Raw genomic sequence first — 20,919 nt, forward strand, 5'->3', positions numbered from 1 at the left:
GTTCCACCCAATTTTTTAATGCTTATGGCACTTTTGTAAGAGCACGTGCACTTGATTTTTTTTCTTTATGTTAGTTCAATTACTTGTTGCTTTTTCAGGTGTTACTCACTGTTTTCTATTTTGCTCTTGCCATCTTCTGTCATCTTCTTTGCTTTGTGATACAGAATTTCTAGGTCTTCTGTAGTAACTGAATGTGACATCCCAAATAGTTTTCCCTACTACATCTGTTCATATTATTTCTGTTCTGTTTTTAAAATCAATTTTGTAATCTTTTTGATTATAAGTATAGTCAGCCTGGTTCACTTACCATTTAAATGAAAGTCAGTTGTTGTGTATCAGTTGTTTAAACTGAAGAATAGTGACATTAACTTGAAGAATCTATCTGTGGGAAACAGTCACAATATTCAAGTCAATAGGTTTCTGTTTGTTTTTTCATTTGCTTGTTTGCTTACTTGCTTTTTTGTTGGCTTTGGGGTTGGTTAGTTTGTTTGTTTGGTTGTTTTTTTTAATAGCATTTTATAGAAATAGCATTTATACTTTATTTCTGTCATTACCTTGATTTTAGACATCTTAAAATGACAGCATCTATTATTTAATCATGAATCATAATGTTATCTAGAGTCTTTGGATCCCATGCAGATCCCTGCTAGTTTTCCAGTCCATGTGTAGAAAAAATAAATACTTCTTTTTCTAGGAGAAAACTAAAACTGCACAAATTGAAATATGCTTGACATTTTTGACCATTTCTAAATAAGGTATCTTTAAAATTGAATTGAAAATTAAAATATCATTGTAAAAATTAAAAAATGACATCCAAAAAAAGTGATGGCTAAAAATGGTTTTAGTGATGCTCTGGTTCTAGTTCAGTGGAGGCACATACATCTGATTATTTTGAATAGTAAATAGAAAAACTCAAAAGCAACTTCAGGAGAACATTCTATAGGCTTTCAATTCTTTAAGTTTTTCTAACAAGACCTTTTCCTGGTTAGAAGTTATGGTTCCTAAGCTTTTCCACTTTGTGCTAGCTAATGGTGTAATCCAAACGAATCACACTATGTTGATTTCAATCAACTTACAAAGTTACTTTATACAATTTGTTGCTATACTTTCTGAGATTTATTGCTAGATTTTATATATAAACATGTGAAATACTTATTCAAGAGGCAAAAAAGCTATGGAAAAAAAACAGTCTAACAAGCAGAAATCTGAGACAAAGAGGCAGGTGCTACAGTCTGAGCAGAGGGTGAATAATTCAGAAGAATACTATGGGTCAAGAACTTGCAGAGAAAGACAGCAGAGTACAGAGAGCAAAATGATAGGCATATGTACAATATAGCTTGTTTTGTATCAAACGAAGTGGGTTAAAATGACAGTAAGATAGCATGAGTTGGCAGTTATTAATGAGATTTTAAACTTTGGAAAGTGTTTTATTCACAGGATCAAATAAAAGGTCAAGCCTACAAATATCGTGGACAGAGAAAGAGCAAAGTTTGGAAATAACCAGATTCTTTGTGCAAGAGTATTTGGAAGGCTTGCGAAATCAAAGAATGACATAAGCAGAAGTTTTCTTATCACATATAGTCTGTCTTCAGATACAGAGAGACAGAGATAATCAGAGTTAAAGTAATTTAATTATGCACCAAACTTTTTTCTTGTGGCATATAAAATGTTGCATACTTCAGAAAACCATTCATAAACTTTACATAATATCTGGGGAGAAAGCTCTAAAAGACAGTGAAAAATAGTACTTAGTTATTACAGTTTAGCAGTTACAAAATTATTCATGACTTTTCAATAATTAATCTGACATTTTATCTTTTCCTTTCAAATTTATAGGAAGTCATGTTGATTGTCTTTGCCAGAAACACCAGTGGGACTCACTCACCTTCTTAATGAAAGTACTCAATTATCATTCCACGCTTGCACTAATTCTAGACAAAATATAGATTCTGGTTTTTTGTAACCTATCTAGAAATATGTATAAACAGGAAAACTTCTAAAGAGTTCTATAGCTACTCAGCTACTGAGCATTTTCTTCTCATCCTGCCACATAAATGTTGTAATATATCACCTAGTTAAGAGAGACAATTTGCTAAGGGGTAGGAAGATGCCTTCTTTTTCCTTATTGAATCAATGATCTGGAGGATTGGATGGAGTGGACCCTCAGTAAGTTTGCAGATGGCACCAAGTTGGGTGAGAGTGTTGATCTGCTGGAGGGTAGGAAGGTTCTACAGAGGAATCTGGACTGGCTGGATTGACGGACTGAGGCCAATTGTATGAGGTCCGACAAGGCCAAGTGCCTGGTCCTGCAGATGGGTCACAACAACCCCAGGCAATACTACAGGCTTGGGGAAGAGTGGCTGGAAAGCTACCTGGTGGAAAAGAACCTGGGAATGTTGGTCAACAACTGGCTGAATATGAGCCAGCAGTGTGCCCAGGTGGCCAAAAAGGCCAACAGCATACTGGCTTGTGTCAGAAATAGTGTGGCCAGAGGGACTAGGGCAGTGATCATCCCCCTGTACTTGGCACTGGTGAGTTTGCACCTCAAATCCTGTTTCAGATTTGGGCCCGTGGCTACAAGAAAGACATGTAAGTGCTGGAGTGAGTTCAGAGAAGGGCAACAAAGCTGGTGAAGGGTCTAGAGCAAGGATGTCAAACTCATTTTCACCAGGGGCCACATCAGCCTCAAGGGCCAAATGCCATTTTAGGACTATATAAATTTGGAAGTAGCCTTGGAAGGCAACCATGAGGCTGATGTAGCCCCTGGTGAAAATGAGTTTGACACCCCTGATCTAGAGCACAAGTCTTATGAGGAGTGGCTGAGGGAACTGGGGCTGTTTAGCCTGGAGAAAAGGAGGCTCTCTACAACTATGTGAATGGAGGTTGTAGCAAGGAGGGTGTTGGTCTCTTGTCCCAAGTAGCAAGCAATGGGATGAGAGGAAATGGCCTCAAGTTGTGCCAGGGGAGCTTTAGATTGGATATGAGGAAAAATTTCTTCACTGAAGAGTTTTTCACACATTGGAAAAGGCTGCTCAGGGAAGTGGTGGACTGACCATCCTTGGAGGTGTTTAAGAGACATAGATGAAATTCTTAGGGACATGACTTAGTGCCAGTGTTATCAGTTGGACTTGATGATCTTGAGGGTCTTTTCCAATCAAAATGATTCTGTGAATCAAATAATCAGAAATTTCATTTCACGAGATCATCATATGGCACAGTGTGTGTGTGAGAATTAAAAAACTGAACTGCAGGTTTAACGGGAGAAGTACTGATGAGTGATGGTTAGATAATATCATTTTTTGTGACTTGGAAATCATATACATGTTAAGAGATGTAAGGAGTGTGGCCACCTCCTCCCGCCACTCCAGCCCAGAAGCCTTCTGCTCAGCTACTGGTGCGCAGCCTAGTGTACAGGGACACAATGTTTCTGCTCAGAGTGGGGGACATGGCTGCCACTTTTCCATTTGCAAATTCAAACAGTATCGAAGCTGAGCACAGACTTGCACACACAGAGGACACTGACATGACTGGTCACACAGACTGACACAGAGAAGGTGATGCCTTCAACAGCACCTACGTACAGGACGCACAAAAACCAGAAGCACGGGCAGCCATATCCCCTTCTCCTCTTGGGCTGGCAGAGGCAAAAGTTCACTAGTGCAGGCACACACAAAACACTTTCTAGGTTCACGAATACACACATTTATGCATCCCTTGAGTGTCCATCCAGCACCCTTATCTGGATCTCAGACATCCTTACCTGTTTCACCAGTCCTCTACTTGCAGTCCAGTCCATCTTGATGCCTTCCTACTTACCAGCTAGTTCATTTTGAAGTTTGTTAGCAGATGACACATGTGCAGCCCCCCACATCCCAGAATTGGAGAGGATATAGACACTTGACCTCTCAGTAGCCAGCACAAGACACTTGTCCTGTGACCCACAGTCCTGCTCCAGCTGCCACTGCTGAGCTCCTTAGTCACCTCACTCACACAGCTCTCCCTAGTAATTGGTTTTGAGAACATACACTATTCCTACTCCAGTGGCTGTAAATTAAAGACCCTCAGATGCCAGGAAAGACCCTCACACCCACTTCAGGCCGAGGACAACAACACCTCTGCTTCTGACACCAGTGGCTGGCACCTAGCCCATTCATGCTGATCCCCCCATTAGCTGGAATTCTGGGTACAAGGTCTGTAGAATCATATAATAGTTTGGGTTAGAAGGGACCTGTAAAAGTCATCTAGTTGAATCCCACTTCAATGAGCAAGGAGATCTTCAACTAGGTCAGGTTAGTCAGAGACCCTGCAGGACCCTCTCTAGATCCAGAGAGCTATGGCTTCTCACTCCAGTAGCTGACACCACAGGCTGCAGGGCACTCACACCTCTGGTCTGAATCCTGCAGCCAACACCAAATTACACTCACAGACACAGACCTCACCAGTAGCTAGCACATAGTCCTTGTAGCATACATACACAAGGTATAGAGAGTGAGATTACACAAAGACAGATTTAAGAAAAGACATGAGATAGTTAAGAAGATATGAGATGATAGGACAGACTGGTGGTCAAGTACAGAGCTCAGCCAGACAAACATACTGACCCTCTCCATTCTACATGCACCCAGCCCCTTTTATACCCTTTCTGCCTACCCTCGTCGTTGTTCCTCCCTGTTCCCCTCTCCCCTACACATCCCCTCAGGGGTTTGTATAGGTGTGTCAGTTCCTGCACTCCTCCAGGTGTGGTCCTCCTGGTTTATAATCTTATTAGTTGCAAAGTCCTGGTTGAACTTCCTGGAAGTTGTGCTTGTAGTTTCTTGACAGCCTATCAATTAGTGTGACTGGCAAGGTTTGTTTTTTCTCATTGGTTCCATGTTTGCTTTGTCAGTTCTGTGTCTTTGTATATTGGGCAATCCCAAACACAAATACAAACTGAGTGGAGAATGAATTGAGAACAGCTCTGAGGACAAGGACTTGGAGGATGTTGGTTGATAAGCTCAACATGATCCAGTAATGTGCACTGGCTGCCCAGAAAACCAGCTATATCCTGGGCTGCATTGAAAGCGTGACCAGCAGGTTGAGGGAAGTGATTCTCCCCCTCTACTCCCGTGAGACCCCACGTGCAGTACTGCATCCTGCTCTGGGACCCTCAACATAAGAAGGACATGGACCTGTTGGAGCAAGTCCAGAGGAGGGCCACAATAATTATCACAGATCTGGAACACCTCTCCTATGGAGACATCCTGAGAGAGGTTCAGCTTGGAGAAGAGAAGGCTCCAGGGAGACATTATAACAGCCTTCTGATACCTAAAGGGGACCTACAAGAAAGTTGGAGAGTGACTTTTTACAAGGATATGTAGTGATAAGACAAGGAGTAATGGCTTTAAACTGAAAGAAGGTACATTTAGTTTAGATATAAGGAAGAAATTCATTATGAGACTGGTGAGACACTGAAAACGTTGCACAAAGAACCTATGGATGCCTCATTCCTGGAAGTGTTCAAGGCCAGGCTGGGTTGGGCTTTGAGCAACCTAATCTGATGGAAGATGGCATTGGAATTAGCTATCTTTAAGGTTCCTTCCAACTTAAATCATTTTGTGATTCTATTATTGTAGTTTCTGGTTTCCCTCTTTTCTCTTGGTTTCCCAGTTGATAAAGTCCCTGATCAGATAACCTCATTAGAATAAATATTCTCACACTCCCACTCAACCTCATCAATTAGTGTATTTGACCAGGTTTGGTTCTCATCACTGCCTCCCTCAGGTTTATGACCTTGCATGTTCTTGTTTATGATTTCCTCATTTTCTTATTTTGCCTTGCTTCATTTAAAAATGCCCTTGACCAGATACCCTTAGAGAAGCAGACACTTTCCTTCCACTTACCTTTACAATATATATAATCCATATTATAAGCATAATTTTTACTGCATCATTTTTTCTTCTACAGGTGTTAATATATATCAGCTGAGATAGATCAGTTTATGTGAAATGCAGCTATTTCTGATGGAATTCTGTCACTGTTTTCTTCCAGGTGTGGCGCACAAAGCATTTTTTTTTAGAAGAACTGGAGACTATTTTATGCAATTTAAAACAGGAAAGACCTCACTAAATTAAACGTATTCAGTGTTCATAGCTGAAATTTACCCTAAATGCACAAACAATAAACTTTGCCAAAAGGTGACATATAAATAACCTACAGTTCAAAGCCTTAGATCATGTTAGTATTTCAGTGCTAGCATTTTTTTCCTTGCCAGCCTCTCAGAATTAGTAATGCATGAGGAGAATCAATGCTTCAAACTGAAATCAGTGAAGTGTACATGGGAGCTTAACACTCACATTTCCACTGATCTACATTGTTTTCTGATATTATCAGTGTAAACCACACATACTTTATTTTCCCTGCTGGTATTGCTACTGGTGGCTTTTATTTATTGACAATGTTTTTCAGGTGTGCATTTGCAATTTGTGAATTTCTCAACGGAGACCATACATGATTACTTAGAAGTTAGGAGTGGATCTACAGAAACTAGCATGGTTATTGGGAGACTAAGTGGCCCTCAGCTACCAGCCTCTCTGTTCAGCACGACTCATGAAACCAGCTTATACTTTCACAGTGACTACTCACAGAACAAACAAGGATTTCATATTATATACCAAGGTGAGATTTTGACATTCTTATGTGAGAAAAAGATGGCTGTTGGAAGATATTTCTTTTTTGGCATTCCTAAAATATAAACATGGAATAAAAGAATTGTGAGCTTCAAACCTCAGTGTTATACATTGAGATCAAATAGAAGAATGCAGAAAATTAAAATGAAATAGCAAAAATTGCATTTTCTCTTTAAAAAGCAGTTCAAATATAAGCAAACTGATCTGAATTTGGTTGGTCTATTAATTTACATTGCATGGCTTTACAAAGTAAGAATGTCTATTATTCAATCTTTATAAGCATATGGGAATCTCAATTTTGTCTCTTGGGTTCTGGAAGGGGAAAATCTAAATATTGGTTCAGAGTACTTGATCCATGTAGGCTAGTACAGAATGATGCCAACTCAGAAATCTCCAAATCCATTTTATTTCCTGGTTGGCAATATTGCTAGATGATTTATGTTCTCTTGTACCCAAAGAGGTCATGCTAAGCTGGTGAAAACTGCAAGATCATAATTCTATTTTACAATTGCCAATTCATTTAAAAGGGATTAGATTCGCACTGTTCACAAAAATATATATATATATATTATAAAGTATAAGTTTCATAATATGAATAACATCAAAGGATGATTTGAAGAGTTTTTACTTTATAGTGGTCTCCTATTACTCTTTCAATAGTAACAAGTCCAAATTAACTTGAACTCTATGTAACATTCTGAAAGTGAGCCCCCCTAAAGAGTATGTGTTGTTAAAGAAAAAGTCACTTTATGACTTAAATTGCTTGGTAAGATTTTATTCACTTGTTATTTGGCATATGATACAATTTTTAGGAGTAAAGGAACTTTAAAATCTACTGACTTTAAAATCTACTGTTAAGAGGGCAGTAAAAGACTTTAGAGACTATACTATTACTGCTATTAACAGTAACAGTAATCATTTCAGAAATGCTGTTATTTGACAAAGAATTAAAATTAAGTTCCTCTCCATGTTTTTAATCACATGAGAGAGAACTGTTTTCTTCAAAAATATACAATAAAAAAGAAAACCATTATTGGTTCAGGAAAAAGTTCTATCTAGCTCAGTACATGATTTCCACATGGCAAAAAAAAAATACTGCTTAGCAACAGAGAAGCCTAACAGGTTTCTTTTGTACTTTTACAGTATTCACAGTTGCTGTGAGACTCTTAATTCTATTATTTTGCAATTTGATGGCACTTTTACATTCAGTCTTTCCACTGTGTTCATGATTTTTGTGAACTTCGGTCATATCACCCCAATCTCTTTCCCAAAAACCCATGTTTAGCCATGTGCTTAGTAGTGCTATTCTTTGTTATAGGCTGTATCATATTAACAGATATAGAAATCAGGCTCACTGACCTGTAATTTAAAGGAACTTCTCTAAAGATACATGTGATTTACATTGCAAAATCACTAGTCCTTCAGATCAGATCTTGAAATTATATGTTAACATATCTTGGTTCAGAAGCTCCTCTGGGTGAAAGCCAGCTGGTCCTGGTCCTTTGCCTTACCTATTTAGTGAAGAATTTTTGTATTTATTTCAAATTAATCTAGAGCCTTAGACCAGTGTAATGCAAGCACCGTATCTTGTATCTTGTGTTCTTGGTTTTGTTTTGTTTTGTTTTGTTTTGTTTTTTGTCATTTGTCATGAATTATCCCTCCAGTTCCCTAGATGGCAAATGTTTCTTTATGGTCAGCTGAGACATCTTCTGCAAAACATTTTTTCAAGTGTTTTTTGGTTTTTTGTATTTTGTTTTCTCTATTTTCTATTTAAATCTGGCCTGCTATGTTTTATGACTTTCTGGAAAGGCAGACTTTAATTATTTAAATACCAACCTTTTCCCTATTGTAGCTTTTTAAACTCTTCTACTGAGTCACACAGGCATTTCTGTGAACCACTTTAGTATTTTTTTTAATTCTGAATTGTAGAATGTGTTTTACCTGGACTTTTAAAGTAGTGTAAATTAGCAGATTCCAAACTACATTACCTCATTTTTGTATAATTTCCTTTCCAGAAAATTTTATATCCCTATACTGGGTTTATTTGCCTCGCTCCCTCCCAGTTCAATCAAACAGCATTATGACTGCTATTGTGGAGCAGCTCTCCCAGAAATACTTCTCAAACTAAGGCTTGAGTACCAAAATGATTCAAATCTATAATAACATGTTTTCTTGTGGCCTCTCCAATTGCTTATTCTAGGGAACGATTATTTCCTTCATTCAAAATTTTATTTTGTTGGGTTACTCTGATGAGGTGGATATTTGGGTACTTACTACCACCTATTGTATTTTTGCATCTTGTCTAATTTTACTTAACATTTCCTGTTAGCTACCATTTTCCTGTTTAGACATTTGTAGAGTCAGCTCAATATGACACATTTCTGTTTCTGGAGTTTTGCTTTCTAACTATGAGTATTCCGTAGTCCTTCTTTGTTTCTGGTAATATTTTTCTTCCATGGCACTTAATATAATCTCTAAACACCAGTGCTGCTCTCCCACCTGGAACTCTCTGTCCTATCAGTCTTGGAAAGGTGGTCACTTGGCAACATTGCATCCTCCTGCTCCATGCCATGCCTTTCATGTTAGGGCTCTTGGTAGGTTCTAGCATTCTAAATCCCATCTCCTGTGTTTTACATTCCCTTTTTGTTGTGAAAGGGCTTCTTAGTTTGGCCCTTTTTTGTTCCTTAGTACTTTAGTCATCACTCAGCATGCAGTATAGGGTACCTGATTTGCTTTTCTTATTTGTTCTACTGTTTGTCATTCTCATGCACTTTTTTTAGAGGTTCATCGGCTCTTAGCCTCTTCCGTTTCATAGCATCACATCAGTCCTCCATATCTGTTAGTTTTTTCCCATGTCTGTAGTTTAGATACTCCTCTACAGCCTTTTTAATTTTCACTGTCAGCAGCTTGGATCCTTGGTTATGGTCAACTTAAGGGTGCACTTTGAAGCAATTTGTATTCTTAAATGGAGAAAACACAAACTGTAAATTAATTTTTACTCTCTTCTTATTTCCATACTGCTATACTTACTAATATTAAAAGAAAAAATTAAACATCTAGACTCATTTTTGCATTAGTGGACTCTGTTCAAAAAACCTGTTGAATAGTATGTTGGGTATTGGTTCACACACACATTATTAAAGCATAAACAACATAAGGTCATTTAATCTTCTGTTGTAGTATTATGTTTCCCATATGAGGTTTGGAACTGGAAATTAACTTTTATGCATATTTCCAGAATTGCTGTGCTTTTCCTACTGTAGGAGCAATGATATTGACTGTCATCATGATGGAATTTAAGACATATGAGATCTCCATGATTTGTAAATTTTATTCTAATGCAAATATTTTATTTTTGAAATAATAAGAATTTGAATCTTACTTCCAACGTTGTGTCCCCCCCCTGCCCTTTATTATTATTTATTTATTTCAGCCTATCAGCTACAAAGTTGTCCTGACCCTCGGCCATTTCGTAATGGTTTTGTTGTTGGAAATGACTTTACGGTTGGTCAAACTATTTCATTTGAGTGTTTTCCTGGCTACACATTAATTGGTAATTCAGCTCTGACTTGTCTTCATGGTATCAGCCGTAACTGGAATCATCCTCTCCCCAGATGTGAAGGTATGTTTTGAGTGACCTATGAACCCTTATAATTTGTAAGTCTTCCTAAGGACTGTTAACTGAAATCGTTTTGTCATTTCAATTTATAGAGACCTTTTGTTTGTTTGGTGGTTTTGGTTTTTTATATTGTGGTCTTTGCAAAGTAAGTATCCAATTCTGTACATGAAAATTTTTGCAGAAAATCTGAAATGTTTCATGGAAATATGAAATCTCTGAAAAATTATCTGAGATGATAAGTTTATTTTTGGAAGGTTAGCTTTAAGGTCTGGAGTGTGGAGACTCATGCTACTTTTCAATCTAGGTGGTACTACAGAGTAAAATCTCTGTACTGAATCAATAAAAAGATTCAGAAACAATTTCCCATCTCTGGCCACTAATGTGTTAGAAAGTAATGTCAAAGTGACATAAAGTGCAGTTGTTCTCCGGTTAATGCTGTGTGGAGGCCTTTCTATATGTATTTTTGTTGTGAATGAGATTTTTTTTAAATAATATTTTTTAACCATTTACACTTTTTCACTCTGATATGCTTGAAGCAGGTAATCAGATTCAAGGAACTGTTGCTTGCACGTAGCTGAAATTTAGAAGAGACAGAATGAATGTATATGATGATTCTGTAGAGGTGTTTATCTTATCATTAGCTATGCTGAAAGTAACCTGTACCTAACCAGCAGGCCAAAGAAGGTCAGTCACCCAGTGTCATCAGGCTCTCAAACAGAAGAGGATGGATATTTTGGTAACACAGAAATCTCTTTGAGTAATATCTGTGCACCACAAAATCTGATTGTGGAACTGGAGACTGAATTTTCTTCCATATGAAATAATTACTTTCTTCTGGAAGCTCCAGGTTTGTCACAATTGTGGCAACAGTCAGATAGCAATGTTAGGTTCCTGGAAAAACATAGACACAGTGAAGATATTTAATACTCAAAACTGTCACCTCAGAATTTTATGCTCCTGGGACCACAGGATCTAAACACAATTAAGTTATTGATTGTTAATTTCTCTATATGTCTAAAGTTTCCACAAAGATGAGATTTGTACAAGGTGTTGTGTGCTCACTTTCACATGCCATAAACACCCTCCACAGTTTCAGGAGGGGGATTCAGGACCTGAGTTAAAGGCCTAATTTCCCTCTATACTGAACCATAGAAGTTCAGCTCTCAATACCAAGCAAGCTGAAGAGGAGTTCCTGGATTTTTGCTTTGTATTCTGAATCATCTACCTGAATTAATGTACTTAAATTAGAAGCCTCATTACTCAAAATTCCTTCTGCATCCAGTGAACCACAGACATTTCTGAGGGATGTGGTAGCTAAATTAAGATGTATCTGATACTGAATTTAGAAGGAGAAGCCTTATCATATAAAAGAGAGATGACACCTACACTGTCTTTTGAAAGGGGCAGAAGTTAATTAACCACAATTAAGTTTCAATCCCCATTTTCTGGATCCTGAAGGAATAGTAATGGTTTATGTCTTAACTGCAAAACAGCTTAACATTTACCTAGTTCTAGCTGTATTTTCTGTGCCTCAGAATCAAGACAAATGATTTACTGGATGGAGTTGTTCTGTTTTTCTGAATTACCTTACTGTAACCAATATTTTAATTAGCAAATTCTAAGATGCCCAAAGTATGTTGCTGTTCTGAGTATTTCTTTTTATGAAGTTCCTGAAGAATGGCTGGAAATGTTTTGTTTCAATTTAATGTGATATGAAAAGATGCAGATTAAAAAAAATAAAAATAAAAAAAAATCAACCTAATTGATATTGGAGATCTAACATGTCCTGTGCTGCATAATTTCAGACTGCCAGTGTTACTCAGCTCCTAGAAAGTTGTATTAAAGTATGCGAGGTTTTGTGCAAATATTTACTGTGGTAGTTTTAATAAAGATTTTTTTATATTTTTATATGCTACTGATGGTTTTGAGTTTTGTTTTTTTTCTTTACTGTTGAAGGAAAAAAGATAATTAAGTATCTTCTAGTTGTACTTCATTTGATTTGAGATAAAGGCCTTGTGTTCAAAAACATCAAAATGAAATGGGTTTTTTTTGTATATATCTAGTGCCAGAAATGTACAGTATGTTTGAAATTTGTATTTGCTTTAATATCTTTATTGTAACACAACATACACAAAGACTTGTTTAATGCCTCAGACTTCTTGAAGTAGACAATCTGAATCAAATATCACTAAATTTTTTCCTGTTTAAACAGTTTTGTTCTCTTCTCCTTGCATCCTCATGCACCTAAAATCCCTCCAACCTATGCTCAAGACCATTTAGCACTCTCTGACCCTTCTTAACTAATTTTCCTCACTTTCATCCTTTTAGAATCTATTTTCTCTTCTTTTCCAATAAATGTCATTGCCTGACAGTTACCAGTGCATGGTTTTACTCTCCTAAGACTGTGCTGCAAAATGAATTCTGCCTGCACTGCTTAGAAACCATTGAGACTTTGAAGCTAAAACTGAAGAAAACCAGTATCCCAGCTGTTAAGTCTGAATGTGACCGTGAAAGTCTCCTTATTCTACAGTTCAGCACCAAAATATATATATAAACCATAACACATGCTTTACCTAGATATAGACAATGCATAAGTCTTATATGTCAAAGCTATATTTGCAACAATGGATACTCTGGTTAGAGCATATTTTAAGGAATCTGGGTTGCCATTTCATACCTATTTGGGGTGGAGTGGGGAGTAACAGAGGCAAAATAAAGCAAATTGTGCTGGTTTAGGCTTTGCTTGCTTTTCCAGAACTAGACTTCTATAACATAATTTCTGTAATAATAGGGTGGCATCATATTCAACATGCATCAGAAACCTCTGTGGAGAAAATCATATAGTTTGGCCTAGTTTTCCTGAAATGCATAGTTATAGAAGTCTAAAAGCTGTATGGTCAGTTTTGCACTGTATGATGTCTAAAATAAGTACACTTCAACAAGAATTACACAAAGGACTCTTACTTTGTCTATCAGAATTTATCTCAGGAAATGCAAAGTTGCTATTCATACTGTTTCACACAATATTTCAATTTTCAAATTCCTCTCTATTTTTCCCTCACTCATCCTCTATCAGCTTAGCATATCTCTTCTCTCACCTAATAATTTTTGTTGGCTACCTTCTTGTGATAATGAATGACAGCAACTCATGTGTTTCACTGCTATGTTGTAGCTGGCATTTGCACAAAGCCAACACAGAATGGTTTTCAGTTGTGTAGGGAATAATTTAAACCAATGTCTAAATATTACTTTAGTTACAGTTCTGATAAAATTTATTACATCAGATTTTTTTTTTTTTTAATTTGACAAATAGTGTCACAACAGACTTCCGACTCTTGTCAAAAAGCTCAGTAAAATCTGTTTTCTATATACAGCAATGGTTTTACACAATCTAGTTGTACTGTACCAAGTGTGTTTAAAAGTATGGCTTTCATGCAGTCTAAGAGGAATGCAAGAAGCATCTAATATTTTTTTAAAAACAAATGTCTTTTTTATAGCCCTCTGTGGAGGAAATATAACTGCAATGAATGGCACCATATACTCTCCAGGATACCCCGACGAGTATCCAAACTTTCAGGACTGCTTCTGGCTTGTAAGAGTACCACCTGGGAATGGAATCTACATCAATTTCACAGTTCTCCAAACAGAGCCAATATATGATTTCATAACTGTCTGGTAAGAAAACACTTCTGGCATTTACTTAATCTTCATGTGACACTATGCAACAAAGTATGAATTAGAGAGTCTATTTGTGATTTCTCCCTTGACACTGGAATTCTGTATAGGGGAAATGAGTGATTTGCACAGATCCATGTTTTCCAACATACCATTCTCTTAAGATAGCACTGGACATAAAGTTTCACAGTCCTTGTGTTAAGAATTCAAAGCCAATAATAGTGTGCCTCAGTTTCTCAGTGAAGAAGAGTTCAGAATTATGTTATGACAGCTTATCAACAACTAAGAGAAGTATACTTAAGAGTGATAACAAGCAGTTGCAGCTGTGTGTATTACAATGTTTTAGAGTGTTAATAAAATCAACCATAGCAACACTTTTTTCATTTATTCCAAGTTGGTTTATTTTAAACTGGTAAGAGTACATAAAAGGAGAGACTAGATTTGTATTTGGCTATGATAAAAAGAGTTGAGCTAACAATAACTGTAAAAAAAAAATGTTCTTTAGATAACTGAATCCTTGTCTAGCATGGTCTTTTCAGATAATTAAGTCCCCATTTTTCTTAATTGCAAAGATGGTAAAGGCAGAAGGCTGTAACCAAGTGTAACAGCTCCAATAGAAATCTTGAAATTTCTACCAGTGAATCTCCTTGACATTCCAAAAGTGGATAAGACCTTGTGGAAGCTTGCCTAAAACAATAATCCACTGATTATTGAATATGTGTTTTAAAAATCCACAGGCTGAGAGAGTGGTCTTGTAGTCTGAGTAGTGAAAAATAATGAGAGGCAATTTGGAATATTGATTATTCATTTTATACTTCTGTTGCAGAGAAATCTAATTTGGACGCATGTAAATTCATGTAACTTAGTATTTCGTTCCTAATTTCCTAAACATTAAACAGTTCTCTATATATATTTTTGTGATAATTTCTGTAGGTCCTGGGTTTTTTCACCTTGTATACTAAAAACTGTCTTGTCCTGTATCCCAGATACTTGACGGCTTTTCCTTAAAATCTAAAGAAAATTTCATCATAATATATATGCAGTCTGTTGTCTTGATTAAACTCAGATAATTTTGAATCTCTTTAACTCTTCATCACTTGTTTTGTGTATCAAACTTAGGTTGGCCTTAAGGATCTTTCCTGAATTGAATTATACTATTGCGTGCATACAAACATTTTTTTCTCTTTTTCATCCCACACAAACTATAACATCACCATCCACTTCTAGTAATTCTTTGATTTAGCTCTTCCTTCCTACCAAGTGTTTTCATGTGTTTTCAGTTGTACTCCTACCTGTGTTACAAACTTGTTTCTTACAGTAAAAGTAATTGTGTGTATCACGACAATTGTAAAACTCTAGTTTTATTGCATTATGTCACTATGTGTTCTTTGCTGATATTTTTTTAGATGTCTTGTATCCTACTTAGATTAACAACAATTTTAGGAGAATGTTCTGAAATTAAGTGATCTATTATGCTATTGATGAATAAATCATGCATGTGGTTACTTATGCATGATTTATATACCTGTATAAGCTGTATTAGATAGGTTGGGAAATTACATATTAGAGAGCAGTGTAAGGGAGAGGGACCTGGGGGTCCTGGTGGACAGCAGGATGACCATGAGCCAGCACTGTGCCCTTGTGGCCAGGAAGGCCAATGGCATCCTGGGGTGTATTAGAAGGAGGGTGATTAGTAGATCAAGAGAGGTCCTCCTTCCCCTCTACTGTGCCCTGGTGAGACCCCATCTAGAATATTGTGTCCATTTCTGGGCCCTCAGTTCAAGAAGGACAGGGAACTGCTAGAGAGGGTCCAGTGTAGGGCAACAAAGATGATTAAGGGAGTGGAGCAACTCCCTTATGAAGAAAGGCTGAGGGAGCTGGGTCTCTTTAGTTTGTAGAGGAGGAGACTGAGGGGTGACCTCATTAATGTTTATACATATAAAGAGTGAGTGCCACGAGGATGGAGCCAGGATCTTCTCGGTGGCAAACAATGATAGGACAACGATGGGATCAAGCTAGAACACAAGAGGTTCCACTTAAATTTGAGAAAAAACTTCTCAGTGAGGGTGGCAGAGCACTGGAACAGGCTGCCCAGGTGAGTTGTGGATTCTCCTGCTCTGGAGACATTCAAAACCCACCTGGACATGTTCCTGTGTGACCTCACCTTCTTGCTCCAGCAGGGGGATTGGACTAGATGATCTTTTGAGGTCCCTTCCAATCCCAAACATACTGTGATACACGATGTCTATATAATTAAATAGCTTACACCATTTCTGGGATTTTATTTATTTACAAAACTGATCAGAAATTTTGATATTTGTTTCCAATGGAAAAAATATATTTTATTCACGTTCAGATGTTTCTTCAAATCATATTATTTCCCTGATAAAACAGAAGAGGAAGGGGAAATCTATGAGAATTTGCACAAATATAGTACTGCACAATTTTCAAAACAAAAAATATCCATAATTTTGAAATAATTTTCAGTTAAAATATGCCAATAACAACTAGAAAATCCAAGTTTAATGCCCTTGCATCATAGTTTTGTCATCTGTACATTTCCACTGTTGTTTAGTACCAACTTTGGTTTAATTTTTCTTTTGAAACAAGTATTTCATTCTTCCATAAGGTAGCAGTGATCTTACCAACAGTACATGTATTGTCCAAATTGTAATAAATACAACAAAATAATATTAATCAATGTGTGAAAAAGGATTTTAAAACTTTGTCAACTGCATATAATACTTAGTTTTGTTTAAAACTACCAACATTTATATGAATGTTTACCTGAGCCAAAGAGACACACCATTCACATAAAATGCAAGGCAAATCTCTCTCAGCAAGAAATTGTTTCAGAAAACTATACACTAGTCATAAAAAAAAAGGAAAAAAAAAAAGAATTCTTATGGGTCCATATGTGCTGTATATTATAAATTATAACACTATAACATTTAATCGTGGGAGGATAAAATATAGGTTAAAAATTCTGAAATTATTGAATTTCTAAAATTATCATGCTTAAAATAATAATTACAAAGAAAATCTATGTTTATAAGCATCTATATACAGATTTCAAGTGGCGTCTTGTATTCAGTAGAGTAAAAGCATTTTTTTAAAATTTTTAGTGAAGTCAATTTTCGCTCCTTGTCTTTTTAAAATTAAATAGTATTGATCTCTTTATTTTCCTAGAAATTATGAAGTTGAAAAGACTGGGGAAGGGGAAGATGAGTAGTATTAGGTTGGTTTATTTCCTGGTAGCCCCATTTGAAAACATAGATAAGTAAACGTGAGCAGAATTTGTGGCAGGAAGGTGAAGTATGATCATTTTGAGCTTGCTGCAGTTTTTAATTAAAAATAAGAATATTACTGCTAAAATATGGTTGAATGGAGCATCTTACTTTTTAATAAATTTTGATGATCCTCTAAGCTACTACCTGCTGTTGTTCAGTCCACCTATAGAATTTCAAAAGGCTTTCAGCCCTTAATGTCTGTGTTACCTGATTTTAGATGACTTGTGCCTTTTAGAGTTATCTAGAGAAATTTTACCACATTATATTAAAATTTGGATAAATTAAATTATGTGTTTTGGAAAAAAAAATCTTTTTGTATCTGCTTTTATTAGGGATGGACCAGACCAAACTTCTCCTCAAATTGGACAATTTAGTGGCAACACTGCATTAGAATCAGTCTATAGCACTTCCAATCAGATTCTGATCAAGTTCCACAGTGACTTTACTACCAGTGGCTTCTTTGTACTTAGTTATCACGGTAAGTGTGGCAAATGGCAGTTTTTCACTGTCTGTACTGATTAATGCAGGAAGAAAACTCATGAAAAATGGCATACTTGACTTATTGATCAACCTGAGTGTACATCTTAAAACACAGAAGACTACACTGTTAGTATAAAAACTTCAGTATGATTTCTTCAGCCGGATTTTTCTCCTAATTGTGTTTAGATTAAAGGGAACTTCTTTTGTGTCCAAACACAGGTCCGTCCTCATAGGTTCTTTGTAAAAAAATAAAGATATAGAGCTTCTGCATACTCTTCCTTACTTGTCTTTTCTATAATTTGTTTCACCTAATTATTTTGCCTGACTGCTGCATACCTGTGTTAAAACTCACAAAATTATTTCATGTGAGACTTCAAATGAAAAGATTGAAAGCAGAATTTTTCTCTGACCCTATCTGCAGGTCAGATATGCTCCAGGACTATACATGTACTGGAATATTTCACATTCAAAATGCTTCTGTCCATAAGTTATGCTGCCTCTGGGTAGAATCTTTTGGATTTTAAAACTTCTCTTTATTTCAAAGTTTCAAAAGTAGAAGATTTCAGCAGTACATATGTATTTTAAAAAGAAAAAAAGCAAAATAACAATTACGTAATAAAAAAAAAATGGTTTTCAAATCAGATCACTTAAATGAGAAAACTGACAACCTCTTCTAAGTTTCTTAGATTATTTCTGAGAAGAGTTTTGCCACTGAAATTAAATGACTAATTAAGAACATGTAAGATTACCATTGAATTTTTCATTAATTCTGAAATTCATATGTTTCCTTTCTTTTGATTATCTTGAAACTTTCAAAGTAAATGAACAGTTGTTTGTTTTTATCCTGTTAATATGTACTAACTCAGGTATGTTTGCATGGCTATGTTAACTGTCTAAGTATGGGAATGTCAACTGTGCTTTCTTCCTTTTTATAGCCTATCAGCTTCGGGTCTGCCAGCCTCCAGCAAATATACCAAATGCTGAAATTCTAACTGAGGATGATGAATTTGAAATAGGTAATAAGAATAAGAGAAAAAAAAAAAAAAACAACATTTGTTTCAAACAAAAGGACTGATATGCACAGAAATTTCTCGCTTTTCAAAATGCAAATTATGCCTCTAACATAATAGATTTATGTTTGAAAATGCACTTTTTAAGAATTCATTCCTCTTTACTGTACTTCTTGAATCCTATCTATGTTTCAGAGATCCCATATAAGTAAAACAGTAACTCCTTTCTCATTAACTTATTGTAGAATAGATTTTTCATAATGTTTAATATAAAGCATTGTCTTACACTGAAACAAACAAAACCTACAAAAAATATGTAGGCAATAGCATATTCTGTACCAAAATTATGGTTCTGTGACCTGAAGGGTAAAATCAAATTCACAAAAATTAGGAGGATTGGGAAGGGGATGACACTCTAAATTTCTATAGACGTGTTAATAATATTACCTAGCCATCTATCATTCAAAGAAATACGACTTTTATGATCAGTCATCAGATGTCTAACTGGTTAGTTTTGCACACATTATGGTAAAGAAAAACAAATTTATTTTTAATATTTACCAATATTTGACTAGTTATATTGGTAACTAAGAGAAAATATTTTTTATTCTTTTTTTTTTTTCTATTCTGCTCTGTAATCTGGACCAACGAGAAACGCTGTGATGCACTTTTTAAAAAAATTTTATTGTTACATAAAACTATATGAATTTTTAATTTCTTAATTAATAAAAATTTCTTGTTCTCACCATGCCTAATCCAGATATCATCAACTAAATACAGTTCCTATTTAATTTTATTTTCCTTTAGGATTATATAAATAACTTACTTGATCTTATATCTTTATTTATTTCCATAATGGTTATCCAATAAATTTTATTGTGTAAATCTTTGGACACACGGTTCACACAGCATCAGTCAAACCCAGGCAGATTAGTAAGCTATCTGACTAATAATGTGATGAAAAACACTGATAGATGCAGCATAGTGTGCAACACAATGCCCATTTACCGCCTTTGTAAGACTGATCAAAGCTGTTTATGCCAGAGGTCATTTAGCCCATTATATATGGTGGCAAGAAACTTCATTAATCAATAATGCTTTCAAAGCTAAAAGTGCCAGTTAATTGCTGTTTAATGTTTCTTTTGATTATTTATGTTTTGTCTTGTTTTGTTTTTCCAAACAGGAGACATAATAAGATACCAGTGTCAGCCAGGCTTTACATTGGTTGGTAATGAGATTCTGACATGCCGACTAGGTGAAAGGCTTCAGATGGATGGAGCACCACCTACTTGTCAAGGTTTTTTCTCCTTTTTCTTTCGTGTTATGCTAGAAGTTTTCTATCACTTTTGTAGAAAACGCAGGTTTTCCTTCAAACCAAGCCAATTCAGAAGGTAACAGAGTTAAACCTTGCATGTGATTTATTTAAACAAATGGGACCTCTTTAAAGTTTCAATGTTTATGTTTTCTTACTAATTCTTCCATTTATTTCCAGAAATGTGAGGACATACAGTTATAAACATGTATGACAAAGACAACCTGAGAGGGGGGGAAAAAAAAAAAAAAGGAAAAAAGTACCCATAGACCCACAGGCTCATACAACTGTAATTTATGTAAACAAAAGCCATTTTGGATACTACTAACCATTGTGATACTACTTCACAATCCATCTGCTCCTGAGCTTAATATTCTGACATTTACTGCAAAATTAAAATACATTTCCAAATAATTCATAATAAATGCATTTCACTTACTTTTGTATTAAATGAAGAATACTGCCATCTTGGTTTTCTACCAAGCAGATGTTGTTTTTGCTCACCCACAGCAGTTTTAATTAATTAGCATATCTAAAAAAACTCTCTCATCTTGCGAAGTTCTAGCCTCTCCCAGCAACGTTTTAGAGAAAACGGAAAAGCATTTTCCTTTTCTTATTTCTTAGAGTTAGATTTGGGAAAAGGGCTGTCAGCAATTAAGAACTTCATATTTTTGTAATTTCTTCCTCAGCTAACTTGCACCTACTCATGAGGGAAATAGTCTGTCCCTGTGATAGAAAGAGGAAATGATCAGTTGTGTGAATTGAGAGTTCACTAGAAATATTAAAGTATAACCAAAAACCTATCACAGACATTTAATAAAAAAGTAGTCATTTGTAGGTATAGATTCAGTATGCACATAACATATAT

The 20,919-nt window shown here is 35.8% G+C and overlaps 1 protein-coding gene across 3 annotated transcripts in view; it reads left to right on the forward strand.

Annotated features, from left to right (window-relative positions):
* CSMD3 (CUB and Sushi multiple domains 3) overlaps positions 1–20,919 on the forward strand; it is a gene marked incomplete at its 5' end in the record, with an annotated part of 620,447 nt that overhangs the window by 524,405 nt on the left and 75,123 nt on the right. For all 3 annotated transcript variants that reach the window (XM_080338547.1, XM_080338548.1, XM_080338549.1), the window contains 6 exons: positions 6,445–6,654; positions 10,099–10,287; positions 13,782–13,959; positions 17,582–17,727; positions 18,665–18,745; positions 19,923–20,036. In XM_080338547.1, coding sequence (XP_080194673.1) covers positions 6,445–6,654; positions 10,099–10,287; positions 13,782–13,959; positions 17,582–17,727; positions 18,665–18,745; positions 19,923–20,036 — 918 coding nt within the window. The remainder of the gene's footprint in view (positions 1–6,444; positions 6,655–10,098; positions 10,288–13,781; positions 13,960–17,581; positions 17,728–18,664; positions 18,746–19,922; positions 20,037–20,919) is intronic.

Source organism: Nesoenas mayeri (genome assembly GCF_963082525.1).
Source record: "Nesoenas mayeri genome assembly, chromosome: 2".
Taxonomy (NCBI): Eukaryota; Metazoa; Chordata; class Aves; order Columbiformes; family Columbidae; genus Nesoenas; species Nesoenas mayeri.